The sequence below is a fragment of the Marmota flaviventris genome, chromosome 2, assembly GCF_047511675.1.
Source record: "Marmota flaviventris isolate mMarFla1 chromosome 2, mMarFla1.hap1, whole genome shotgun sequence".
Taxonomy (NCBI): Eukaryota; Metazoa; Chordata; class Mammalia; order Rodentia; family Sciuridae; genus Marmota; species Marmota flaviventris.
The window spans coordinates 162,297,009-162,324,703 of NC_092499.1; the positions used below are offsets into that span (position 1 = coordinate 162,297,009).

The 27,695-nt window shown below is 38.6% G+C and overlaps 2 protein-coding genes across 5 annotated transcripts in view; one reads left to right on the top strand and one right to left on the bottom strand.

Annotated features, from left to right (window-relative positions):
- Kif16b (kinesin family member 16B) overlaps positions 1–27,695 on the top strand; it is a 300,714-nt gene that overhangs the window by 124,817 nt on the left and 148,202 nt on the right. For both annotated transcript variants that reach the window (XM_027921573.3, XM_071608712.1), the window contains exons 13-15: positions 15,724–15,843; positions 16,657–16,708; positions 18,391–18,528. In XM_027921573.3, coding sequence (XP_027777374.1) covers positions 15,724–15,843; positions 16,657–16,708; positions 18,391–18,528 — 310 coding nt within the window. The remainder of the gene's footprint in view (positions 1–15,723; positions 15,844–16,656; positions 16,709–18,390; positions 18,529–27,695) is intronic.
- Positions 5,594–11,772, bottom strand: LOC139704751 (uncharacterized). Of its 3 annotated transcripts, XR_011706737.1 has the most exons (3): positions 10,730–11,772; positions 7,569–7,853; positions 5,594–6,031 (listed from the first exon to the last, which is right to left on the bottom strand). XR_011706737.1 is itself a non-coding variant. In XM_071608711.1 (2 exons), exons 1-2 carry the CDS (start codon positions 7,869–7,871, stop codon positions 5,987–5,989), a joined length of 348 nt encoding a protein of 115 aa, XP_071464812.1. In that variant the 5' UTR covers positions 7,872–9,657; the 3' UTR covers positions 5,594–5,986. The 3 variants fall into 3 exon arrangements, 1 of the variants encoding a protein (XP_071464812.1); XR_011706736.1 differs by lacking the exon at positions 10,730–11,772 and having other exon boundaries at positions 7,569–10,719; XM_071608711.1 differs by lacking the exon at positions 10,730–11,772 and having other exon boundaries at positions 7,569–9,657.

Genomic DNA, 27,695 nt, shown 5'->3' on the forward strand with positions numbered 1-27,695 from the left:
TTTTCAGAAGTCTCAGTAGTTTTCCAGTCTTTGAATCAAGTAGTAACCCATCTGCCTGGCTTTCCATACCATGTTTCCAGGTTTATCAGTTCAACTGGATGTCCAGTGGTTCTTTGTGTTTATGCTCATGTTTCCAGCCTCTATGTTTTTGCTTAAGAAATCTCCCACATCTCAAGCTCCCCCGTTTCCTTCCTTTTTTGTAGCTTGTTGAAGATACTATTCTTTTTTTTTTTTTTTAATTTTTTATTGTGGGTTGTTCAAAACATTACAAATTTCTTGACATATCATATTCCACACTTTGATTCAAGTGGGTTATGAACTCCCACCTTCACCCCATACACAGATTGCAGAATCACATCAGTTACACATCCATTGATTTACAAATTGCCATACTAGTGTCTGTTGTGCTCCACTGCCTTTCCCATCCTCCCCCCTCCCCCCTCCCCACCTCTCCCCTCCCCTCCCCTCCTCTCTCTCTACCTCCTCCACTGTATAACCCTGAGGGTCTCCTTCCATTACCATGCAATTTCCCTTCTCTCTCCCTTTCCCTCCCACCTCTCATCCCTGTTAAATGTTAATCTTCTTCTCCTGTTCTTCGTCCCTACACTGTTCTTAGTTACTCTCCTTATATCAAAGAAGACATTTGGCATTTGTTTTTTAGGGATTGGCTAGCTTCACTTAGCATAATCTGCTCTAATGCCATCCATTTCCCTGTAAATTCTATGATTTTGTCATTTTTTAATGCAGAGTAATACTCCATTGTGTATAAATGCCACATTTTTTTTTATCCATTCGTCTATTGAAGGGCATCTAGGTTGGTTCCACAGTCTTGCTATTGTGAACTGTGCTGCTATGAACATTGATGTAGCAGTGTCCCTGTAGCATGCTCTTTTTAGGTCTTTAGGGAATAGACCAAGAAGGGGAATAGCTGGGTCAAATGGTGGCTCCATTCCCAGCTTTCCAAGAAATCTCCATACTGCTTTCCAAATTGGCTGCACCAATCTGCAGTCCCACCAGCAATGTACAAGTGTACCCTTTTCCCCACATCCTCGCCAGCACTTGTTGTTGTTTGACTTCCTAATGGCTGCCAATCTTACTGGAGTGAGATGGTTGAAGATACTATTCTTGACTTCAGTGCTAAAGAGGCATTGGAGGCAACATTATAGATATTCAAGGAAAGGAATAAACAGTGATAAGTAGCAAAACGAACATATAAGCCTGCAGCAGTGACTATGAAATCATTAAGAGGAAGCAGATGAGGAAGGTCATGTGCTGGCCACTGAGGGAAAGGGGAGATTTAGATGTGATGCTTCTAAGCCTGCACCCCATAAGCTGTGTCTGGGGGGATTCTAACACCCTCCTCAGTGTCCTTAATCTTGGGAGGAACAATTTGATTTTCCTATTCTTATTGAGAAGGAATATCAGTGACTGATGGTGGATCCGGGACAAAGTGAAAGGCAGAATTGATGCTCTCTCGAAGCAAGGCCTGGTGAAACAAAGGGAAGCTTGTGGACTTGCTTCCCTCTCTCTTCCCAAGTAGGAGGAAGGCACCTGGTCAGGGTATTTAACAACTTTGGTAAAAGAGGGCAGAGCCCAGATACTGAAATAAAGGCTTTACAGTTCCTTAGTTGAAATCCCCTAGCTCTCTGTTGTTGCATCTGGCTAGAGAAAAGTGGGTAGAACTCAGACTTACTCAGCCTTCTAACTGTGAAAGATCCTTTGCGACTGGACAAGGTTCCTGTGTTAGAGCATACGGGATTTTCTGGAAAGATATATCTAAGCATCTGCAAGGTAAAGAAAGAAGTAGTACCATAATAAATCTAACTGTAGCCATGGGTGAATGGATAGACTGAGAAAAAGAAAGGGAGGGAGGGAGAGAGAAAGGAAATACAGCATGCAAAAGACAGAAGATTCTAATCTCCATGAAAACAGATCTTAAAGGATAGTAGTTCCTTACAATTGTTTTATTCCATGGAACAAGTTAATGAGAAACATGAATTCAATAAACAAAGCAAGATGATAATAAAAAGCAGAATGAGATGGAAAAAGGCAGATTGCAGACTAAAGAAAGATTTTGAGGTCCAAAACAACATCACTATAGGACTAATAAATAAAATTAGGAACATGGAAGGAAAAGAGTAGATGCCACTGAAAATCAAGTTACTAAGAGAGTAAATGCTGTATAATGTCAGTGAAAACAAATGAAATGATCAAGATATTAGAGCAATCAGAAGCTAAAAGATATAAAGGACAAAGCATAATAGAAGAGTAATTGGTGTTACTAAAGTAGACAGTCAACAAATGAAACAGAATATGGAAAATAAAATAAGACAACTTTGTGAAATGAAAGAGAAAATTAAAAAACTGAATCTACAGATAAGGAGAAAGTGTTGTTTTCCAGGAAAATGTAGAGTACAAAATGTTCAACACAGATCTATCTGAACCAAGCTGTTGAATTTCAAGGATAAAGGAAAAATTCTTTAAACACCCAGGCAGAAAACCAAATTATCTGTCATAGACTAAAAGTCAGACTAGCTTAATATTTCCTTGAGTACTATTCAATTTGTGAATCCACAGAGCCATGTCTTCAACATCTCAAGGGAAAGGAAATATGACCCAACATGTGGCTCCATGTTGACACAGCTGTGATGTCATTCACGTGTCAAAGGAGGCAAATACTCCCAAACAGGTGCAAACTTGGGTAATGGTGCTTAAAATCAAAACTCGCGTGAGCAATTTGTATACACAGTGAATAGCTTGTGAAAAAGAAACATTTCATTGAAATACGACAAATATTTGAGTTTCTTTGCCATCTGTTAAATTTCAATAAAATCACATGCAATTTTTACTTAACTTAAAAGTAGCTCTGCTACAGGATAATTGTATTTTTTATAGAAGTCTTCCTGTCTGCTTGATATTTTCTCTCCCTCTGGTCATCATGCTGGGTGCTGATTTAACCCACTTGTGACTCCTCCCCCACTTTTGCTAAGTGATTTTTGCTCAGGGTTGCAGAAGTTAAATGCACTTTATAGATGTGAGTCATTGCTAGTTAGTGCAATATATATATAATTTGCCATTGCATAAATTTCCACAGAAAGATTCCAACATTGAATTTCTGGGTGTTTTTACTAAAAAAAAAAAAAAAAATTTACACTTAAAAATCACTCATAATAGTACCAAGTAAATAGTACCTATTCAATGATTACTGTATGCCTGCAGCAGCTGTATTCACCAAATATACTCAGTGTGAGGAAATATAATTTCCACTTTTAGAGTTCTCTTAATTAAAGCAGAGCAGACTCATTGCCAATGTTTCCCTAGTTTTTTCAACTCAAATCTAGTTCTAAGGTGGGCTTCCCAAAAGGAAAAAATAAATATATAAGATAGGTTTTTATCTTGATGAGTTTTTTTTTTTTTTTTTTGGTTTGGGGAATAGAACCCCAGACCTTATGCATGCTAAACATACATTCTTCCACTAAGCTACATGCCCAACCCAGTTAGTTTTCACTTACTCATTTATTCAAGAAAGTCATTGAGTTTTGTAAGGCAACAGTGCTAGATACTAAGGATATAGTTCTGATTAAAAGAATAATTGAGCAGGTAGAATCCTGCTCAATGCAATAATAGTCAGTGTTATTGTTTAAATATGAGGTGTCCCCCAAAAGCTCATGTGTGAGACAGCACAAGACTATTAGAGGTGAAATGATGAGATCATGAAAGGTGTAAACTAATTGGTGAATTAATGCATTGATGGATTAATTGGGCAGTAATTATAAGCTGGTAGGGTGTGGCTGGAGAAAGTAGGTCACTGGGTGTATTTTGGGGGTTTATATATTTTTTTTCTTGGTAAGCAGAAATTTCTCTACTTCCTGATTGCCATGGCCTGGGCTGCTTTCCTCTACCATACCCTTCCACCATGATGTTCTGCCTCACTCTGGGCCCAGAGCAATGGAATTGACCAACCATGGACTGGAATGAAACAGTGAGGCAAAATAAACTTTTCCTCCACTATGTTGTTCTTATTAAGCATATTGGTCACAGTGGCACAAAAGATGACTAAAACGCGTAGTTATGGTGGTTACAAAGGATTCTCCTAGTGAGTCAAATTACCCCCAGAATCTAGGCAGCCCTGTTTGCAACTCACCACAGCCCCCAGAATGCAGCATAGGTGATTTTGTGTCAGCCCCAGCACTGGACAAATGTTTTATTTTATTTTTTTAATTTTTTTTATTAGTTGCTCAAAACATTACAATGATCTTGACATATCATACATTTGATTCAAATGGGGTATGTAATCTTATTTTTCCACGTGTACAGATTGCAGGATCACATTGGTTATACAGCCACGTTTACACATAGGGCCATACTAGTGTCTATTGTATTCTGCTACCCTTCCTATCTCCCCCTCCCCTCCCTTCCCCTCCCCTCTTTCTACCCAATCTACTGTGACACATTTCTCTCTCTCTCTTTTTTTTCTTTCCCCTCACACCATCTTATATGTAATTTTGCATAACAATGAGGGTCTCCTACCATCTTCTGTGCAATTCCCCTTCTCTCTCCCATTCCCATGCACCTCTCATCCCTATTTAATGGTAATCTTCTTCTCATGCTCTTCCTCCCTGCTCTGTTTTGAGTCCCCCCCCCCTTATATCAAAGAAGACATTCTGCATTTGTTTTTTAGGGATTGGCTAGCTTCACTTAGCATAATTTGCTCTAATGCTATCCATTTCCCTGCAAATGCCATGATTTTGTTATTTTTTAGTGCTGAGTACTATTCCATTGTGTATAAATGCCACATTTTTTTTAATCCATTCATCTATTGAAGGGCATCTGGGTTGGTTCCACAGTCTAGCTATTGTGAATTGGACAAGTGTTTTAAATTCAGGGGTATTTTAACTGAATAGTGTCTGGAGGTAGAAGGAAAGGTGGTGTTTTTTTTTTTTTTTTTTTTTTTTGGGGGGGGTATACTGGGAATCTAACCCAGAGGCATTTAACCACTGAGCTACATCCCCAGTCCTTTTTATTTTTTGAGACAGGGTCTCACTAGTTGCTGAGGGTTTTGCTACATTACTGAGGCTGGCCTTGAACTTGTAATCCTCTTGCCTTAGCCTCTTAAGTTGCTGGGATTACAGGTGTGTGCCACCATGCTCCAGGATGAGTATATTATTTGCTAATGTAATGAACATAATATTTATGTTTTGACACTTCTAATCAGTCTATAGTGTCTTTTTTTATTCAATTAATTTTGGTTACTGAAAGCTTTGTCTCATTGCAAGATATGTGCAATTCCACGTATTTTCTTTCCTTCTTTCTTTCTTTGGGATCCAGCATGCCAGGAGTTGGGGACAGTGGCCAGCTCTACTGTGCTAAGTATTCCATCTTATCCAAGAGGTGTTTCATAAATTATGTACAACAGTAGATGCCACTCAATAAATATTTTATACGTGATAGATATTTTTGTCTGAAATTACTTTTTCACTTGAGCAATGATTTAAACCTCTACCACGCGGCCTGCGCAATGGTTTCATTAATGAGGTTCTAGGCATAAAGTTAGTTAGAAGAGATCGAAATAAAACACACAGACACAGTTACCTTATTTCTATTGCTAGGTCCGAGACGGCTCCCCTCTCTGGCTCCGACCTCTAACCGCCCAGCAGGGCAGCAAGGATTACTCAGGGCTAGCAGGAGAGAGAGAGAGTGAACACGCCAGGGAGTAGCCTTTTATTGGGGAACAAGAAATTCAGGGGATAATTCCATCCAATGAAGGTTGAGGGGGGACTGCACTCCAAGGTCAGGGTCAGTGATTGGGCCCCCGGGGTCAGTGGTCAGTCACACCCCCACACGGACGGGTTCTCTCATCAGGAAAGGGCCGGGAAAATTCCGACACAGCCAGAAGCCTCAGACCCTTAACGGGAGTCGCCCAGTCACGTGTCAGGATGGCTTCCCACATATTCCCCCTTTCTATTCTTAAAAATGAGGCGGCGGTTCACTCTTTGGAGTTTCTGTATTCTTGTTCCGAAGACTCGCCATCCTATAATTATAACACAAAAGAGAATTAACAGCAAAGAGAATAATCCAATAATGTACCAGGCCGAGTGTTTAAGAATATTTCCAGGGTTGAATCCATTTAACTCCTTCAATATTTGGTTTGCCAGAGAAGAAGGATCTGAAAAATCAGCTTTATTATTTTGAATGTCTTGGATATGGTGATGAAGTTCCAGAATATCCAAGCTATTATTACTATTTTGCCAAATACCTAATAAATGGTTTTTAACCTTCTCCCAATCCCAGAGAGAAGCATTGTACTTGGCAGCTGTAACACAAACATACTTATAATTGGCATGGCATTTAAGCCTTTCCTTAAATTTTAAGGCTGAAAGTTCATTACCTATGTCTATAACAGTCGCCTCTAAGGCGTTTAATTTAGTCTCAATCCTTTCATCAATATTTACTTGAGTACGCAGAGCCTTGGAAGTATTTTGAGCTAAATTATTAAGAAATTTGGCATGCTGAATATTTTGAGACAATGTCAGAGACGCAGAGACAGTTGAGGCAATAAAGGAGACTAGCGCCAAAACACCAACAATTATAACTCCAATAGCACGTTTTGGTCTTGCTAACTGGGCATGAATTTTCTGCAAGACTTGTAAACCAGTATCAGCATACCATGGCTCTGAAATATTAGCAGGTAATAAAACAAAAGAGGGCTGATGAAGTATCAGCACTCCTTTTCCTCCATTATACCTAGTAATACAATTGGTTAGGTTGCATTTATTACAAGTAACAATATATCTGTCATCTATCCATTTAACTTTTACATTTCCAATAATTAAAACATAAGGAGATTGGACACAGGCTCGTAAGCCATAGCATGATCCCTCTTTACAGTTCTTGCCAACAAATTTTGGTAAAGGTTTGTCTGTAAAATGTAAGAATTCTGAGGCAGCAATTAAAAGCCAAACATCTTTCTGAATACCTCCTTTACTATAAGTCAAAATATTACTAACAAATCCTGCAGGTGTCATAGCAGAATTTCTTCGTAATTGTCTTTTATCAATTTTTGGAGACCAGTCTAAAATATACCCACTATCTTTAGACACCTTATGTTGTACAGGAAAGGTATTTACACAATCCATCCATCTAGGAAAGGTGCCAATCTCAATTGTAGAACTATTTGGACAGTGGGGCATCCGTGGAGGTTTTGCAGAAATGACTGGCTTGTTATGGGAAAGTCCCATCTTAATTACTGATCTAGTATAAGGTCTTAAGTCCCCATAAAAAGAATTATTTGTCAGTCTATGTCTACCAATCGCTGTCTTTTCTTCGAATGATACTTTTAGACAGCCGGCATGCTTATCATGTGACCAACACAAAGGTAATTGGGCACTGTAGCCAGAATAATTAAATCTAGTCACATGATTGGGAGTAATATGGGTATCTGTAAATCCTCCCATCATGAATGAGTCATTAGTAAATACTGGAATAGATTCTCCAGTCCACACAGCTGGGTGTACCAGGGGTGGATCTGGGAAATATGTCCAGTAAGTGTCTACTTGATCCCCCTTTACCTGACAGCCCAACAGGGCAATTACTGTTGCTACCATCATCACTGGGGTCCTGTTCTCTCCTAGGTGTCGAAGTATTCGGGAAGCCTGGGTTGTTAGCTTCTTCAAGTCTTCCCATGAAATCAGCTTTTCGGCTGGGTCAATCTGGTCTTTCTTCATCCTTTTCCGATATCTCCTCCTTCTGGATAGGGCCTCCTCCTGGTCAATCCTCAGTCGCTTGAATCTGGGTTCTATCTCTTCCATGTCTGATAGCACGTTCAGGTACCCAAATAGGACGAAATGCACCTTCTGGGAAAATACAAGCATGACCTCTACCCCACATTATCACTGGGTCTGGGCCCTTCCACTGACCAGTCTGTAAATCTTTCCACAAAATTCTGCCTAAAGGGCCTGTTATTGAGGGAGACATTTGTCTCTCAGCAGCAGTGTGACCTTCTGCGTCACAGTTTAAAAAATTTAAAACAAACAAGGCATGATTAAGGCTATTTTGGGGAGTCATAAACCTATTCCCCCCCTTTAATTTTTGTAATTGAAGCTTAATAGATAAATGAGCTCGTTCCACAATGGCTTGGCCTTGAGGGTTATAAGGAATTCCTGTTTTATGATTAATTTTAAACTCTTGGCAAAATTGTTGAAAAGAAGAGCTTACATAAGCTGGAGCATTATCTGTTTTAATCTGCATAGGGCACCCTAAAACAGAAAAAGCTGCTAGGCAATGAGAAATTACATGTTGAGTATTTTCCTTAGTACGTGCTGTGGCAAAAATAAATCTAGAATAAGTGTCCACTATGACATGTACATAACATTGCTTACCAAATTGAGGAATATGAGTTACATCCATTTGCCATATTTGATTTGGTTTTAATCCACGGGGATTTACCCCTGATGGCAGAGATGGAGTGTGAATAACACACTTAGGGCATTGGCTTACAATCTGACGAGCTTGTTCTCTAGTAATATTAAATTTTTTACGTAAGCTAGAAGCATTTTGATGATGTAAGGAATGGGAAGCTAGTGCACAGTCATATGAAGACATCTGTTGACAAAAAGCTACTAATTTATCAATCTTGTCATTACCAGAAACTAAGGGTCCTGGAAGATTAGTATGAGCCCGTATGTGCCCTATGAAACATGGGTACTTTCGCATTAGCACTGTCTTTTGTAAATTATGAAATAACTCAAATAACTCTTGTGATGAAGTATACCCAATAACTGAAGTTTCAATATTTTTAGTAACTCCGACTGCATATAAGCTGTCAGAATAAATATTAATAGGCTCATTTGAAAAGTAATTTAAGGCACAAATCAGAGCTTGAAGCTCTGCTCTTTGGGCAGAAGTATAAGAAGTTTGTATTACCTCTGTGTGAACATGACTATAAAAACCTGCTTTACCTGAGTTAGAACCATCCGTGAACACTGATAAAGCTTCATCTATAGGATGTGCACGTACAATCTTTGGAAAAATAAGTGACGTTAATGATGCAAATTGTATAATCTTATCACGAGGATAATGGCTATCTATCTGGCCAGGAAAATCAGCAAAAGCTATCTGCCATGAGCTAGAAGTTTGAAAAAGCCAATTAGTCTGTTGAATAGAAAATGGAATAATTATGATATCAGGCTCAGATCCAATTAATTGTAAAATCCTAGTTCTACCTTTAATTACTAATTGAGCTATAGAATCATGAAAAGGAATTAATGTCTTTTGAGGAGAGTGGGATAAATAAATCCACTCAATAACTCCTAATCTTTGCCATATGGCTCCTGTTGGGGTATGTTCAGTTGGAAATATTAATAAATACACTATTTCTTTAGGATCAACTCTAGTAAGCTGTGCATTTTTAATTGCATGTTCAACTCTCCTTAAAGCCATTCTAGCCTCTAAGGTTAGCTGACGTGGAGAGGTTGGAGAGGGATTTCCTTGTAATATCTGAAATAAGGGACTTAAATTAGAAGTAGTTAGTTTTAAAGATGGCTTCAGCCGATTAGTATCTCTTAAAAGCCTTGAAAATCATTAGGGGTTTGTACGGAAACTGTTCGTTTCGCTCCGGTAAAATTAAAGATGGCGGCCCCCATGGTCGGCGTGATGACGTCACATTGCGCGACCACCTACTTCCTCATTTTCGGCCCGGGGGCGGGCCGACCGGAAGTTTGTGTTCCGGCCAGGCGGAAATGATGACAAGAAGGCGGGCTCATCCGCGCCATCTTGATCCGCCGCATGGGGCTGAGCCTTGCAATATCTATTATCGCCAGTAGATGGAGCCCTGAACTTAGAATTGCGCATGCGACAATCCCGCGCAAAATGATTATTTCTCCCGCAAATGTAACATTTTCCGCGGGGTTTTCGTACTAAATCCTGTGGTTTCAAAGTTTCTTTTATTGCTGCAGCTAGGGCCACTGTTTGTAAATGAGTAGAGTCTATGTCAGAACATAAGCGAATAAACTCAGAAACTGTCCCTTTTTTACGGTGCGGTCTAAGAACATCCTGACAGTATTTATTTGCGTTTTCGAATGCCAATTGCCTAACAATGAACTCACTCGCTCCCGAGTCCCCGATTGACCTGTTTGCAGCCTGGTACAACCGGGCTACGAAATCTGAGTAAGGTTCACTCGCACCTTGCCTGATTTTGGTAAGAACTAAATTGGACTGGTCCTTGGAGACAATCTGCCTCCAGGCACGTTTGGCACAATCAGTTATTTGATTGTACACTACAAAATCATAATTTAACTGTCTTTCTAGGTCAGTAAATTCACCTGTCCCTAGAAACATTTCTACTGGCGTTTCTATATCCTGTCTTTTGTTCTTTTCTGCCTGTTCAGTACAGAAATCAGTCCAGTAAGTCCTCCAAAGTAAGAAATCTCCCCCGCTCAGACAAGATCTGGCTAAAGAAATCCAATCGCTAGGAGGAAGGGGTTGTGAGCAAATATTTTCTATCAGGCTCTGTACAAAAGGCGAATTGGGACCATACGTCTCACATGCACTTTTTAGTTCCTTAATGGTTTTAAATGGGATTACAGCATGAACTCTAACTCTCTGATCTTGTTCATTAACTTGCTCAAAAACTGGAAAAAGTTGAAAACCGCTAGTATCCTCCCCATCTTCCTGTGCTTTCTTAATACCTCGCTGGAACGGGGTAAGAAAAGTCATTGTTAACCCAGCGCACCTGTTAAATTTTGTCCTTTTAGCAGGTACCGGCCGAATTCGAATAGTCTGGACAGGCGGTGTTAAACGCAGCCTGTTAAGATTCCTCTGTAAGTCCTGAATTTCCATGTCTGATTCTTCTCCCTCAGATTGCAAGTCATGGTCAGACTCTGTACTATCGTCATTTTGAATTTGGGTTTCTAAACCACGTGGCGGAGAAGAACTCTGAGCCCCTCTAGGAATCTCTTCCGGATTTTCCTCTGTAGGAAGATCCTCTACCTCTTCCTGAGGGCTTTCTAAGATCTCGGAGGTTTGTCCTCTATGATCTCCATCCCTAGAACCTCCCTGCGGGCTAGTATAGTCCTGCAAGTTTAAAGTCACATTCCTAACCTTAGGTTTGGCTTTTAGCGTCTTTGTTTGTAAACGGCCTAAGGGAAAAGGAATTAACTTAGCCTCAGGCGAATTTTCCATTTGAATAGACTTAATAGCCCTTTGCAAGCCTTTTAACAGGTCTTCAGGGGGCCACGAACTTTGACCCATATATTCAAAAAGACAAATTTCTAGAGCTGTCCAAGTTTTCTGAATACTTTCTATGCCTCCAGGTAGTTCATTAGAAAAATAAACCTTTTGTAACTTTCTTCCTAATTTCTCCCAAGTAGATAAATTTGGAGACTCTTGTTCACAAAACCAAGGACAATATTCACCTACAATCTTTAAGAATTGTAATAACTGAGCTTTCTTTATCTGTTTTCCTTTCTGATTAATTATACTGTCTAAAATACTCAGATACATTTCCTTATCCGTAGAAGTTGAATTTCCCATTTTAATTAATTTAACGTCTCTTTCCTTCAATAGCTCCAGGTACTTTTGTGACCCAAATTGTCACCTCTTCCTTTATCTTTATCTTTATCCTTATCTTTATAGCGCGCTCCCACTCAATCTAACTAATCTAGAATGCCCCCCTCGTGGGCGCCAATTCTACCACGCGGCCTGCGCAATGGTTTCATTAATGAGGTTCTAGGCATAAAGTTAGTTAGAAGAGATCGAAATAAAACACACAGACACAGTTACCTTATTTCTATTGCTAGGTCCGAGACGGCTCCCCTCTCTGGCTCCGACCTCTAACCGCCCAGCAGGGCAGCAAGGATTACTCAGGGCTAGCAGGAGAGAGAGAGAGTGAACACGCCAGGGAGTAGCCTTTTATTGGGGAACAAGAAATTCAGGGGATAATTCCATCCAATGAAGGTTGAGGGGGGACTGCACTCCAAGGTCAGGGTCAGTGATTGGGCCCCCGGGGTCAGTGGTCAGTCACACCCCCACACGGACGGGTTCTCTCATCAGGAAAGGGCCGGGAAAATTCCGACACAGCCAGAAGCCTCAGACCCTTAACGGGAGTCGCCCAGTCACGTGTCAGGATGGCTTCCCACATAAACCTTCGTTCTCAGTTTTATGAGGTGACACTTTTATAATATCTTGTAGTTGAATGCAGCTTGAATGTCATAGAGCTTTAGGGCAGCATTAATCATAAATTCATCTGCCCCCACTCTCAATCTTGAAAAATTTTCTCTTAATTCATGTTTTACCTATTATATGTCTGGAAGAGTGTGTGAGTATGTGCTTTATGTGTTTTTGTGTGTGTATCACATTGGGGATTGGTCAGAAAAAATAATGCTTTTGACCTAATGGCTCCGGAGTTATAGATTTGCAGTGCTTTTCAAAGTCTATGAAACTTACATCAAGGAAGAAAAAAAGTGTTTTTCAGTGGGGTTGGTTTTTTTTTTTTTTTTTTTTTTTTTTTTTTGAGAACATTAAACTAAACGTGGATGTAGTCCAAAGCAATTTGTCTAGTTTGAGTAGGAACTGTTATAGTTTAAAATATTGCCTTTTTTTGTGGGGGGGAAGGGATGGTTTATTGTCCACTTTTTTTTTTTTCAGAAGGAAAATACATATGCCTCTGGACTTGTGAGAATAATCACTCTCCTTTTTATATGGACCTAGAAGCCTGAAAGAATTCATTGCCACAGGGCTACTTAGCTTGCGTGCACTATTCTAGAAGTTCAGAGAGACCAGACCTTCCAATAGGGGCATTGTTTCATAAAATGGAGCTGTGTGATTAAATTCTCTACTATAATATATATCTTTGAAAAAGAAATCATGTACTTCCCACTTTTGCTTGAATTTTATGGGCAGGAAGAAAAGCATGAATTCTACTGATGTCTGAGAGGTAGGAGTAGGGGTTGTTTTATGTAGAGTGCTCATTTTAGCCAAGATTTGCAGAGGCCTCAGGATAGTAAATCAAGGTTACTGAAGTCTCTGACCTCTGATCCTGAGCTTCTGAGCCATGGAATGAGAGCTGGCTGATAAGAGAAGTAATTGAAGAACAATGATACGCTTCATTTCCTTTTCTTGAATCTAAGTTATGCAGTGGTCATTTTCTCTGTATCTATTTAATGGTTGTTAAATTAAATTGCTTTCTTTCAAGTGGTGCTTTTTATGTGTGTATTTTTTTTAAACCATCTTTTTTTTTTTGCCACTTCATTTCATCGCCTTCATTCTATTGACTCCAGGTCTGTGGGTGTGCATTTGAGACTTAAATATCTGTAGAGAGAAAGGCCTGAGGACCCTTTCTCTCTTCACTGCCCACTCCTAGAATTTCATAGGAGCTCCCTTGTCTGCAAGATTTGAGTTTTGCTTTGACACTGGCTTGAGAAGTTCTGACTCTTTTACTGAAGGAATGGCAGATTGCATGTTGTTTGAATATTTAAATGACACCAAAATATGTTATTCCATGCCAGGAATGTAAGGAATAGCAATTATGTTTTGTGCAGTTCTGAGATATAGAGATGAGCCTTGGTCATTGTTGTCCTATGGTGGGTGGCCGGGGAGAGGTTCACCAGAAATGTGCATGACCAGAAGCCCTGGTTGTTGATAGCTTGGAACATGCTCCTTTTTGCTCCATAGTCACTGAGCACACTGTCATGCTCTTAGGTGTGACTCAGTCTGAATTCATCAGAGTTCAACATCAAGACTGAAATTTTACCTTTGGTCTCTGGATTGTGTCTTCTTCCCAACTTGGACTTCCCTAAAAACCTGATTTTGGAAATCTTTTATTTTGGGCCAGTTGGGTTTGATGTTAAGATATGGTCCCTTCCCTGAGGGGTCACACTAGTAACATGCTCTGAATTCCATGGATCTATCCACTCATTCATTTGGCAAATATTAGTTGAGGAGTTTCTACATGTGTAATAATTGCTAAGAAGAGATACAAATCAGCATGTGGAAGGTGGGTACTTGCTGTTTTGTATGGGGCAATAGGTAAGGTGTCTTTGAGCAGAGTAGTGATGGGTCAAATTATGTATGTATCTAAGGAAGCACTTCTCAACTGGGGCTGATTTTGTCCCCCAGGGGGACATTTGGCAATGTCTGGTTTTTGGTTGTCACCACTTTGGGGGAGGGTGGTTTGTTACTAGCATTTAGTGGATAGTGGCCAGGGATTCTGCTAAATATCCACTAGTACATGAGAATAAAGAAATTATAAATGTCAATTTTGTGGAGACTAAGAGACCCTGCTCTCAGGGAAGAGAGGGATAGCAATGACAAAAGAAACTGTAGTCAAAAAAGCAGAAGTAAAAGTGTGATTCAAGCCTTAAGATGGGGCAGGCTGGCAAACTTGAGGAGCAGCAAAGAATCATGGCTCCTAGATATGAGTGAGCAAGGTGGGGAAGGGCAGTGATGGAAGACAAATGCAGGTTAGGGGGTGATGAGAGCATTTGAGTTTGCAAAACATTATGAAAACTTGGGCTTGTATCTCAGTGAAACTGGAGGTGATTTAAGGGATCTGAGCAAAGGAGTAACCTGCTTTGTTATCTCTTTGGCTCCTGGGTTATGCATATATTACAAGGGGTATAAGTGATGGCCTGGGTTGTTGCAGTAATGCAGATGAAATATGATGATTTGGGCCTGGGTGAAGTGGTGCAGGTGGTTTGGTATTACTAGATATGAAGCATATTTTGAAAGTAGGAATCAATGCTGTAGACATAGGGTTTAGAGAAAGAAAGAAAGCAAAGTAAAGCCCTGGTTTTTGGTTCAAGGTCGGCATTTACTGAGATGTGGTAGTCTACAGGTTTGTGTTGTATTTCTTATTGTGTTAAGTTTGAGCTGCCTGTTTGAAATCCCCACAGATGTATTGAATAGGAGATACACATACATAAGTACAGAATCTAAGGGAGAGATCTTCCTTGGCAGTTTTGAGAGTCTAGTATGTGGATGGCAGCTAGAGTCAAGAGTCAGGATGAGATAAAGGGTGTCAGTATAGGTAGAGGTCTAAAACCACCTCCTGGGTTCAAAAGAGAGAGTGGGAAGAACTTGGAGAGCCACATGTGTAAGGAAATTTGACTGGTGATTTTCTCTCATAGGGCATGGAGAAATTGGTGGTAGTTAGAGGGAAAGGTAGGGCCAAGGGAGGTGATCAGGATAGTGGTTGTTGGTGGGAGAGCTATAGCAAATTTGTATGTGTGCGAGAATGATCCAGTAGGTGGGAGAAGTTGCTGATTCAGGAGACTGAGGTCACCTGTGGTACAGGGATACCTAATGCACAGGCAAGGGTTGCTCTCAAGAATATACATAGTTCACCATAGTAACTAGAGAGAAAAACATGCAGTTAAGGAAACTTCCAGAATTTAAGTAGTGCAAAGGTTCTGAAGAAGGAAGAAAGATTACTTTGTAGTAATCTTTCAGGGTGATCCTGAAATCTTTCCTAAGGAAAATGGGCTGTGAGATTGCCCTTGAAAAGTTATATATCACGTTATAAGCCTAATTAATTTTAAATTGAGCTTTTTATTTATATGTTTCAGGTTCACTTTGCTTACCACCTGCCAGGATTTCAACATGAAGTTTAAAGTCCATTTTTCTTGCAGTTTTTTAATAAGAAATAAGACATCAATTAACAATGTAAGGAATATGAAATATGATGTTCTCTTTCCCCAAAGTAACCTTTTCCTTTTCTCCCGATTTCAGGAACAAACTCTAGCCCTTAGGAAGGAGGGGATTGGAGTTGTTTTGGATTCTGAACTGCCTCATTTGATTGGCATTGATGATGACCTTCTGAGTACTGGAATCATCTTATATCACTTGAAGGTAGAAACTGCTTAAGTGGAACATTCTCATTTTGCTTCCAGTTTTCCCTTTAGACACTAGCAAGGTTTATTATAATGCTTTATGGCCATGAATACAGCTATTAAATTAAAGAATATACAACAAGTTCTTGAGCCCTTTAGGGAATTTCAGCAGTTCACTGGGATTCTCTGGTACTTGAAGTTCCCATGTTTATGTAGTTCTGAAGTTAAATGATGAGTCATTCATTTTGGCTTCTGCTTCAGAGAGTCAGGAAAAGGGAAGTGAGGAACAAAAAGGTAGAAAGAGGAAGAAAAGTTACAAGCTCCTATAATTGGGTTTGTTTTATATACAGTTTTCTGGTTCCTAGTTGTAATTATAAAATTGTGTGGCCCATTGTTGGACTTGGTTCCAAGGAGGTTAATCATGTCTGAATGGCAGAGTTCCATGTCAGAATCAATGGCTGTCTCTGTGATCTTGAATTTAATGCCCTCTTTAGGAGAATGGTACTGTACTTGAGTTTTGTGACCTACTCACGTACCATATCTTTAGATGTAAAGAAACCCCCTGGACACTGGAGGAGAAGCTCCCTAGATCAGGAACATTGATGAAATTGCTGATGCTAGCAAATTATTGATACATGCCAAGATGGAAGCCTAACCATTGCTAAGTTATCATTTTCTGGATCCCCCACTGCAGTATTGTTGCAGAGACTGAGCCATGATTGCACTGAGGCCTACCCCAGCATTGTTCATCAGGTTCCCTGGGCTTAAATGGAAAGTGGAGGAACCCTTCTCCTGTTTTCACTAATAAGTGTTCTTTGACTTTTCTTCCCAGGAAGGTCAGACATATGTTGGTAGAGAAGATGCTTCAACAGAGCAGGATATTGGTAATACTTTATTATCTCTTCTCAATGATTTTTTAAAAATCATATTTAATTAAGAACCTTCTTTTGAGTGACTGACATTGTAGTAATTATAAAAAAGAACAAATACAATATTGGTCATAATATGTATCTGTAATTTTGATCACAACTCAGATGAATAACATAGAACAATTAATTTAGTAAATAAATGTAGCTATGAAACCTTCCTGTCATCCTACATATATTTTCTACTCTTTTAAATTTATTTAAATCCATTTATACTTATCCCAGGGGGATAGCAGTTAATGAAAATATACTAACAGACACAGATAAAAGATCTAAGTCCTTTTCAAGGAAGGATATAGACACATAAATACAGTTATCTCATACTAGGCAAAGGCACCAAAAACATGCATTGGAGAAAAGATAGCCTCTTCAACAAATTCCTAAGTTCCTGATCCACTTTAGAGTTTTGTGCATTGTGAGAAACAGGGAGAACTGGAAATTCATATGCAGCAAAATGAAACTAAACCCCTGTCTCTCTCCATGCACAAAACTCAACTCAAAGTGGATCAGGAACTTAGGAATTAGACCAGAGACCCTGAGTCTAACTGAGGAAAAAGTAGGCCTATCTTCATCACATTGGATTAGGCCCTGATTTCCTTAACAAGACTCCTAAAGTGCAGGAAATAAAAATCAAGAATTAATAAATGGGATGGACCTGATTTCTTGAAAAGCATAAACTATTTAGGCAGGCCTAGCATATTCCTATGTGTATTTACTATTTACTTTGAGCCTGTAATAGCTAAAAACCAATTCCACAGGTCCCCAGGATTAAGTGTTTTTGAGTAGACCTTGACTCAGGCCTCTTGGTTGAACTATGTGTTTGACATTTGGGGTAGTTATTAATGATGATAAGTGATAAGAATACATTTTCTGTGACCAGAGAAGTTGAGTAGTATATTCTGTGGAGTGAGTAGAAAGTGCATGGTCTGTACTCCTGAAACCTTGCCAGGAACTTTCCCTAAAAGCATGTATGTTTATTTTTGACAGGCATTCATATTGCAGATGGCCATTCCTCAGATAAGAAGAACACAGGATAGTGATACATAATTACATAAACCTTAGCAACTGCATGCTCTGTGTGGTCTAAGATTTGCACAGTTTTGGTGATAGGCATCTCAGTATAGCTTCTGGTATCTTCTTGAGCTTCCAGAGATCCATGCCATGCTCAGTTCACCTGTGGTTTCTGTTCCTGGAATGCATTATCTGTAATTATGGAATTCATAAGTAGTCCTAGATGCACAGAGCCCTTATGCCCTTCGTTAGGTGGCTGATAAAAGAAATTAATTTATTATCCAACAGAGCAATTCAATTCAGTTAAAACAAGTTATTCAACTATTTTCTCCTCAAGAAAGAAAAAGAAAGTTAACATCTAGGAACTTGTTTCCTTATACAGATGAGGGCAGACCCTTCAAGGTAACAATTAGAGTATGTCTCTATTTCTATTAGTTAATACCCTGGACTCCTAAATTTTAGTTGTTTTTTTTTCCCCACTAAACATAAATATCTACTTTACAAAACTTTCTTGGAAAAGGAAGATTATTTAAAATAAAAAATAAGTTAATGGTTGGAAATCATTGTCATATATATCAAAAGCAAAATTTTTAAAAAGTTAACCTTTATCCTTTGTTTTTCCAACTTAGTTCTTCATGGCCTTGACTTAGAGAGTGAGCACTGTGTCTTTGAAAATGTTGGGGGGACCGTGACTCTCATACCCCTGAGTGGGTCTCAGTGCTCCGTGAATGGTGTTCAAATTACGGAGGCTACACATCTAAATCAAGGTATCTGTTTTTTGGTTTTCAGAGTTCTTTGTACATATTGTTCAAGAAAGGAAGTTAATTAGGCAGTGGAGGAGCATGTGCATACTAAAATTAATTACTACTTAGGTATGCATAGGGTGAAGACTGTTGGCTGCATTATGCTATTTTCTTCTGTTTTGCTGGAGGGCTTCTTTATAATATCTGTTGTCTTGTTGAATTAAACATGAACATATGTGTAATTGTCTTAAAAGTTATTACTGTTAGGGAAATATGACAATAAACAAATTTCAAAAGTTAAATAGTACCCATTCAATTTAGTACTTTACCACTGTGGTTTCTTTTGATAGTTTTATTTCCATTATTTATGTTCTATTTATAAATAGCTATAATTATAGCATACATATACCTTTTTTTCTTTTGAAATAATTTCAATATTATAGAAAAGGTATAAGAATGGTATAGAACATTTTAATTACAGAACTAATTGAAAGTAAATGGTGACTGTGTCAGTCAGCTTTTCATCACTATAACGAATACCTGAGATAAGCAACTTATAAAGAGAAGGCTTTATTTTTGCTCAGAGTTTTAGAGGTTCCAGTCCATGACCAATTGGCCCTATGTCTTTGGGCCTATAGTGAGGGAGTACATCATGGTAGGAGCATGTGGCAGAGCAAAACCACTCACCTTTTATAGCCTGGAAGCATGAGAGGAAGAGATAAGAGCCTGAGTTCCCTTCAAGGGTGTATCCCTAGATTATCTGAAGACCTCCCACCTCTTAAAGGTTCACCGCCTCCCATTTGTACCACGCTGGAGACTAAGCCTTCAACACGTGGACCTTTGGGAAACATTCAAGATCCAAACTATAGCAGCACCCTAGCACCTTTGAATACTTAAGTAAGTGTGTGTGTGTGTATATATATATACACACACACACACTTATACATATGTATGTGTGTGTGTGTGTGTGTGTATGTATGTTTTTTTTTTAAAACATTGACATTTGCCTGTGTAACGAAAATATAACCATCCAATTTAGGAAATTAACACTGATACCAACACTGTCTGATTATCAGAACCCATTCACATTTTGCCATTTGTCATTTATTGGTCCAGCATCCTTTCCAGCATTGTGTTTTGCATTTTGTTTCCATAGCTCTCTAGTCTCTTTCAGTCCAGAGTAGTTCCTTGGTCTTTCTTGGACTTTTATGGCTTTGGCAATTTTGAAAAGGGCAGGTCAGATAGGTTGTACAGTGACCCCCTACATAAATGTAGGATTTATCTGATGTTGTCTCATGATTATGCTATTTTTATGCATTTTTATAGGACAATGGGAAAAATTATGTGTTTTTCTCCTGTCCCATTACATGATTTTCATTTGTCCATTGCTGGGGATGCTCACTTTGGTCCCTTGGTTAAGATGGAGCTGGCCAGCCTTCTACACTGTGAAATTCTTTCCCCACCTTGTTATTAATAAGTATATTGGGAAGGTACTTTGATATTGTGAATGTTCTGTGCTGCATAATAGTTTCATTCACTGGTTTTACAATTCAACTTTTTTTCTGAATTAATTATTATTCTGTTGGTTCCCCAAACATGGCTGTCATATTTTATCATTTCTTCTGTTTTGTATCTATTGGCTTTTTATTATAAAAGTAAGTTTTCTCAGCTGGACAATGTGGCAGCAAGTCAGGAAGCTGAGGCAGGAAAAGCACAAGTTCCAGGCCAGCATCTTTAATTTTGTAAGGCCCTGAATAACTTAGTGAGACCGTGTCTTAAAATAAAGTGGGAGTAGTGTTGGGATGTAGCTCAGTGTAAAAGGGCCTCTGGGTTCAATCCCTAGTACCATTTTAAAAAAGCTTTCTCTTTGACACTTATTTATTCACAGAGCTTGCTATTTTATTTAGTAGGCTTTGGTCTATTTTACCATTATTTATTTCATTGTTCAAATTGTCCAGGGTTGGCCAGTGAGAGCTTCTTCAGGCTGGCTCCTGTGTTCTTTTATCTTTTCCTTATGTATCTGTGAGCACTTGCTTACTTTCTGACAAAGATATTCCAGGCTCATCTTGTACTTTTCTGGAATCTACCAGTTCTCCAAGGAACCCTGGTTCCTTTTAGAGATTGTTTAATATGGGCACTGCCTAGAATTTGCCATTTAATTTGGGGGTTATCCTCTACTTTCCCCATGCCCATAAAAAGGGATTACTAGTTTATTTAATTTGAAGAAATTGCTTACATAGATATGATTATTTTTCTAATTCTCTTGTAAATCGTACCTTGGAAGAGTAATAATTTATCTTCCATGTGGTATTTTTATTTATTTATTTGCTTTAAACTTGTAACTAATTGGAAAATCTATTTAAGAATATGCTTATTCTGGTTAGTGAAATAATTTTTTGATCTTAACATTGCAAATATGACTTGTGCTAAGAAAGTGGTAGTACCAATTGGCATTGAAGGTTTAATTGTCGGATTTGTCTTTCCCTGGGGCATGCTCTTAAGTGTTTTATTACCATGATGCAATGATTTTCAGATCTGATGGACTTGAGTTACTCTAGCATTCTGATGTGCTGCTGAGCAGCTTCCTCAGTGTCACTGTTAATGAAATTGACATAAAAATGCTTTGTTTGAAGGTGTTAAAATGCTGTGCACTGAGTATAAATGCCATTAACAAGTCCTAGGGCAGTGTAATGCAAGATGACTTTGTGACTCAAGACAATGCTTGAAAGGAGCAAATGGTAACTTTTTTTTTTTTTTTTTTTTTTTTTAACTTACACAAGCTTTAACTGTGAAAGATCCTATCTAGGTAAAACATCTATAGCTTTCAGAAATTAAGATTAGACTTCTCTACCTAACCTTTTTTGGAACGTATTTTTATGACAAAATGATATGCTTTATTGCTCATGGTTATGAAAATATTTGGCAGAAATAAAAAGATGTGAGTGGAAATGATATACGCCTACTTCACAATAGTGTTTAACCACTGGTGAGGAAGGAGGGGGTTTGATCAGGCAGGGTTTGAAATCATTAAAACATAACAAATAGGGAGTAGGATTAATCACAGTAGTAATTTTAAACTCAGAAAACTATCTTGGCTCTTACCCATGAAGCAATTTTTTTAAAGTAAATTCTGTATAGTGTTTCTGTGCTTTCCCACTCTCATTTAGGTGATTTCTGCAAAGTCAGGTCTTCTGGATTAACAGATGACAGCCCAGCCTCTTGAAGATGAATCTTCGAATAGCTGTGTAGCTGCTATTTTGGAGCAGAACACTGCACCAAAAAGTCACAGCAGATTTTCATTATCACTATGTGCTTTATCCCTGTGGAACTTAATATGTATATGCTATTTCATCTCTTGCCATCCAAGCCAGGCATGGGTTATATATGCCTACAGCCCTAGACTCTTGAAGTTCAAACAATCCTGGTCTCCCACATTTGTTGCCCTAACCCCAGTTTCTGGTTTACTGGAGTGCTTATTGGCTTGGGACCCTTCCTGACCCATTGTCTCTTGGTGCTCAGAATGGACCTCACTGATTTCTGGCCCATTGATTGGATTCATGAAAAGCATAACGAGAGAAAAAAATTTTGAAACAGATCCAAGGAATATTTCCTTTTTTGTAGAAGAAAAATATTGAAACAAAATTTCAGATGAATGTTAACCCAAGGCACAATCAGTTATAACCATGGGAACTTCGCAATTGATTGGATTCTTGGTTCATATGGCATTACCAATAGCATCCTACTTTTTCACTATGAGTTTCCAGTTTTGTGCTGATTTTGTATTGAGATGCATCTTTTCATTAGTAAGTTGGAAATGTATTAGTTACGGTGTCCTATTAAAGAACACAAGTAGTAATTACCACTTTTTTATCTAAATCACTTACCACACATGAATGCCAACTAATAGTTTATCTAAATTTAGCACAATGTCACTATTAGGGCAAGTTTTTACCTGAGTCAGTTAACTGCCGTCTTTAAAATGGCATAAACTATTTCCCCCACATTAAATTACAGTAATTTTTTTTTCATCTGGTACCGTTGTCAATAAAAAAGAGCATTTGTTAGTGCTATTAGTGTGATTTGGGGTAGTGTCTGTTTTAGTCAGCTTTTTCACTGCTGTGATTAAAAGATCTGACAAGAACAACTGTAGAGGAGAAAAAGTTTATTTGAGGGCTCATGGTTTCAGAGGTCTTAGTCCATAGAAGACTGACTCCATTCCTCGAGGCTGGGAGTTAGGAAGAACATCATGGGGCGGAGGAGTTTGGCAGAGGGAGATAGCTCACATGGTTATCAGGAAGCAGAAAGAGAGGTCTCCACTTGCCAGATACAAATATATACCCCAGAGTCACACCCCCAATTTCCACCTCTTTCAGCCACACCCTACCACTTCAGTTACCACTCAGTTAATCTCTATCAGGTGATTAATTCACTGATTGGGTTAAAACTCTTACAACCCAATCATTTGTCCTCTGAAATTTCTTGCATTGTCTCATACATGAGCTTTTGGGGGACATCTCACATCCAAATCATAACAGAGTCTCTATTATCCAAAACCAGGCTGGGTACAGTGGTACATGACTGTAATCCCAGCAATCCCAGAGGCTGAGGCAGGAGGATCACAATTTAGCAATTCAGCTGCAGCAATTTAGCAAAGCTCTCCGCAATTTAGTGAGACCCTGTCTCAAAATAAAAAATAAAAAAGAGCTGGGGATGTGGCTCAGTGGTAAAGCATCTCTGACTTCAGTTGCCCAGTACCAAAACCAAATAAACAAAAAACAAAACAAAACCTTGCATATGGGTTTTCTCCTTGTCTCTTTTGGGTGCATAGGATATATAACATTTCATCTCACTATGCTCTCTGATTGATTTGATTCTCAAAAGCTTAGTTCACCTCACTCCCATGAAACCATACTATTATTCCATAGAATAATTCCATGCAAAGAAGAAGGTGTTTGAATTTAACCATGATATATCTTGGTATCTTGTCCATAGACCTGGAGCTCTTCTTGATAGGTTGTTCGTGTTTCTCTCTCTCTCTCTCTCTCTACACACACACACACACACACACACACACTACAATCAACTGCTTTGCAATTCAAAAGGTATTTCAGCATTTGTCCTACAATTTTAGGAACTATTTCCTCTTAATTGTTTTTTTCTTCTATGATAATGTAATTTTAAAGCTGATAGTTGTTAAATGTAATTAATTTTCCCATTCATATCAGTGTATTCCTTTGGTTTTCTTGCTGGTTTGTCAGATCCATTGAACATTCATCTCTCCTTTTAGAAGTGCTACAGAAACTGCGTCTGGGAAATTCACACTTAGGTGCATTTGAATGTGTTATGCTTGAGTGCCAAAATATATTTGCATCTATTCAAGTACTCTGAAAGAGGGAACAGGTGATTGTCTGTGGAGTGGAGCTGAGGAGCCTTTGATAAAATTTTCATCTGCTGGAGGGCTGCTGTGAGTTGTTCAGTGACAAATTTAAAAAGAATTTTAGGGGAACTAGAAAGGGAAACACATCTTCCAGTGGTTCAGTCAAGGTATCCAGTTAGTAAAAGAGACCTTGTACATGTTTTAAAAGGCAGCGGATATTAGTGTCTACTCCCCAGTGGACACAACTGTGCTTGTCCCTGACCACTCATCAGATATATCTTCACCAAATTAGAGACCTAGAGGCTGAGTCAACAGACATTTTTGAATGTCAAAGCCCTAGCTATTAAAGATTGAGCCCAAAGCTAGTGTTTCTGAAAGTGTGACTCCAGATCAACAACATCAGCATTACCTGGGAGTTTGTTAGAAATGCATATTTCCAAGCCCCATCCTAAAATTAGAAAACCTAAGTATGAGGCCCACATGATCTGGTTTTTTAAGTCTGTATGTGATACTGGTGTTTGCTTGAGTGTGATAACAACTGACCAGAGCTAATCATACTGAGACCAGTTTCCTAGTGCCCCAGACTTCAGCACATGAGACAGCCATTTGTCAATCTCTTTTACCCCTTTCTTCTCATTTCATACATTTTCTTTTTTTTTCTTTGATCTTTCTGTTCCTTTTTTAAATTACACTTTCAGCCTCAATTCTCTAAGGTGGCTTTATAATATGTCTTAGCATGGATTTCTTAGCATTTACCTGTTTGAAGTTTGCTGAACTTCTGGAATTCTTGAATTTGTATGTCATTTTCCAGATTTAGAAAGTATTCTCCTGGTTTAATAAACTTTTTTCCTCTCATTCTGGGTCTCCCGTAACATTAAATTTAGATATTTTTGCATTGTCCCACAGATCCATGAGGCTCTGTTTACATATTTTTATTTTTTGGTATTTTTTTTTTTTTTTTTTTGCGTTTTGATTTTCAGATTAGGCTTTCAATTGATCTGTTTTCACATTATGGACTTTTTCTCTGTCACTTCTTTTCTGCTTTGAGCCTATTCAATGAGGGTTTTTTTTTGGTTGCGATATTTGACTTCTTTTAATCATTTTTTTTATTAAACTTTTTATCTTTCCATTTGTTTCAAGAGTGTTAGAGCATTTGTTGGAACACTTTTATAATAGCTAATCAGAAGTCTTTATCAAATAATCCCAACATCTTTGTCATCTCATCATTACTTTTCATTGATTGTATTTTGCCATACTAGTTGAGATTTTCCTGAATCGTCCTTCACTGAGTAATAATAATGGTTTTTATGAATATTAAGTTCAGAGACTCTGGGTCTTAACCTGGTTGATCCAGGCCAGGAGTTGTAGTCAGCTTGTGTGGGTTGTGGCGTTGGCTCCAACATTGATTTAATTTTCCAAGTCTTTGCAGTGTAGTTCCAATAGCAACGAGTATAGGGTGGGACCTAAGCAGTGGTCTCTTAGTTCATTTCTCAAAGTTTCATTGTACTGTCAAGGATCAGATCCATGTGTGTACTACTGGTGGTAAGTGCAGTTCATGAATAACTCTAAAATCACTTTCCTTGAACAGTTCCCTTTTAACTATTTCCCAAATAACTTTCCAGTTCCCTGGGTCTTTCTGCCAAGGGACCAACCCTCTGCCTGCTCTTCTAATCTGAGCTAAAGGGCTTCTAATGGAATTTTCATTTTGCACTAATAACCACTTCTGAGTTTTTTTCCCTTAAATCAAGCCAAGAAACACTGGAGGATTAAAAAAAAAATTAAATTCACTACCAGTTCAATGGTGCTTCACATTCTTTTGTTCTTCAATCTTCCTGCTACTATTTACTCTCCAGGGCCCTCAAATAATTGCTGCACGCATTATATTCAGGATATAATGCATTCAGTGGGAGAGACAGGGCAATGTGCTTGTTCCATTTTACACAGAACCAGAACTCTTCCTGGTGGCTTTAGACTTGTGAAAAGGGAGAAATTTGCTCCAAGCTAAATTCTAAAGTGAAAGAATGCATTTATCATAATGGCATATGGTGAAAAATTGACAGATATACTGCAGCCAAAGAGGGTAGTGAAGAAATGTCTAGAGACTGGAAAGGGGCAACGTGAGGAGTAAAAGCAGTGGGAATCCAAGGATGGGGCCTCACACACAAGTGTATTGAGTTTTCTGTGGAAGACCAAAGGGAGTCAGTGTTCCCCTTTCAGTAAAGGAGTAACATAGGCCAAGAGGTGAAGAACAGTGTAGCATTTGTGTAGCCCAGTGGGTAGCTTGTAGATGAGCAATAGTGAAAGGTAAGAAACTGTCAGAGCTTAGGGATGACAGGCAATGGAGGCCATCTTGTAAGAACTATTTTGGAAGGAACAGCTGTTGGAAAGCTTGGAGTGTGTGGAAGGCTAGAAATGAGTAGTTGAGGTTGTTCCTAAAGTGAGTTAAAAGGGTTGTTTGTAACAAAAATGTAGACTACTAGGGGCCAATGGGAAAAAAGTCATTAATAATGTAACCAGTTATTATAATGCTTTCCATCAGGTCTGTGGAATCTTTCCCTTGTTATCATCACTGTTTTGAATTGCCCTCTTAATTATTTCATATACGTTCCACATTTTCTTTGAATAAGGACAGGAGACATGTCCCATGAGTTTTTAAGAAAAAAAAAAAATTCAAGCCCTGTTCACCCATGCACACATCTAAAATTTTCTCTGAGAAGAGGATTGGAGCATCTTGAAGTTTCATAAAGCTCTACACTCAGCTTGTACACAGTTCATCATGTAATTCTCGATGGATTGATTATTTGGCTAGAAACATAAGTGGCAAAGATTGAAAATCAATTTTCTTTCTCCTCCAGAGTCTCAGAATATAAGTTTGTGGCAATTTTCACTTTACCAAGAATAAACAGGAGTCAAAGTGATTTATCCAATGCAAGAAATTGTAGATCCATATTTGAATTGTAAATATCGAAGGGAAGGTGACAAGGGAAGGCTTATGTGGCTTTTGGGTAAGGTGTCATTGTGCATTTACACCCTTCACAGATGCCAACTCATGATCTGATGGCATGGTTCCATAGTGATGCCTGCTGCAGTATCAGACTGATGCAGAATGCCTGTCATCCATTCCCACACCTCCCAATTCCACACTGTGTGTCCTGTTTGAATCACTGGGTATTTACATGCAGTTTTCTTACCCATTGCAAGCACCATGTCAGATCTTAATCTTCCCCATCTAGTTTCACATTTTTGAAATAGGGAAAAAGAGTACTATAATTCAGGTATCTTAAATAACAAAGTGAGTGCTATAAGTGTCTGGAAATCACAGAGCATATTCTATAATTTGTTCTATGTATTGTAGTATGTTATTAGAAATTACACTATCAGGATTCCCAAGTGATGCCATCATCATAATGTATTTCAATATAAACATTTTTAAAGACACTTGGAAGAAAGTCATTACACAAAAAGCAATTTCTTTTTACTAGAACCAGGCAGTTGACTAAGAACTTAACCCATCTTCCCTTACCCTGACCTGTCCTTCAGCGACATTTTAGAAAAGTCCATGTTCCTCTAGAAAGTCTGGCTTCTCCAACTGTCACATATAAAATGAAAACTTCTCTTTCACCGAGCATACTTCAGATGTGTCATCTCTTGTCTCTGTGTGTGTGCCGAGAATGTTTTCTTAAGTAATTAAAATACAGAATGAGGTGCCCTGAAGCAGAATTACAAAAAGCCACCTATTTTTCTTGCTGCAGTGGCCTCCAAATTCACCGTTACATGCCTTTAGGGATTCCAAGTGTTTCAGTTGTATATCAGT

Excerpts from the sequence above, each read along its gene's own strand:
- LOC139704751 (XM_071608711.1), bottom strand. The coding sequence starts at position 7,871 with ATGCTTGTATTTTCCCAGAAGGTGCATTTCGTCCTATTTGGGTACCTG. Across the intron at positions 6,032-7,568 it reads TTGCCCTGTTGGGCTGTCAG|GATGGCGAGTCTTCGGAACA; the intron begins GTAAAGGGGGAT and ends TTATAATTATAG.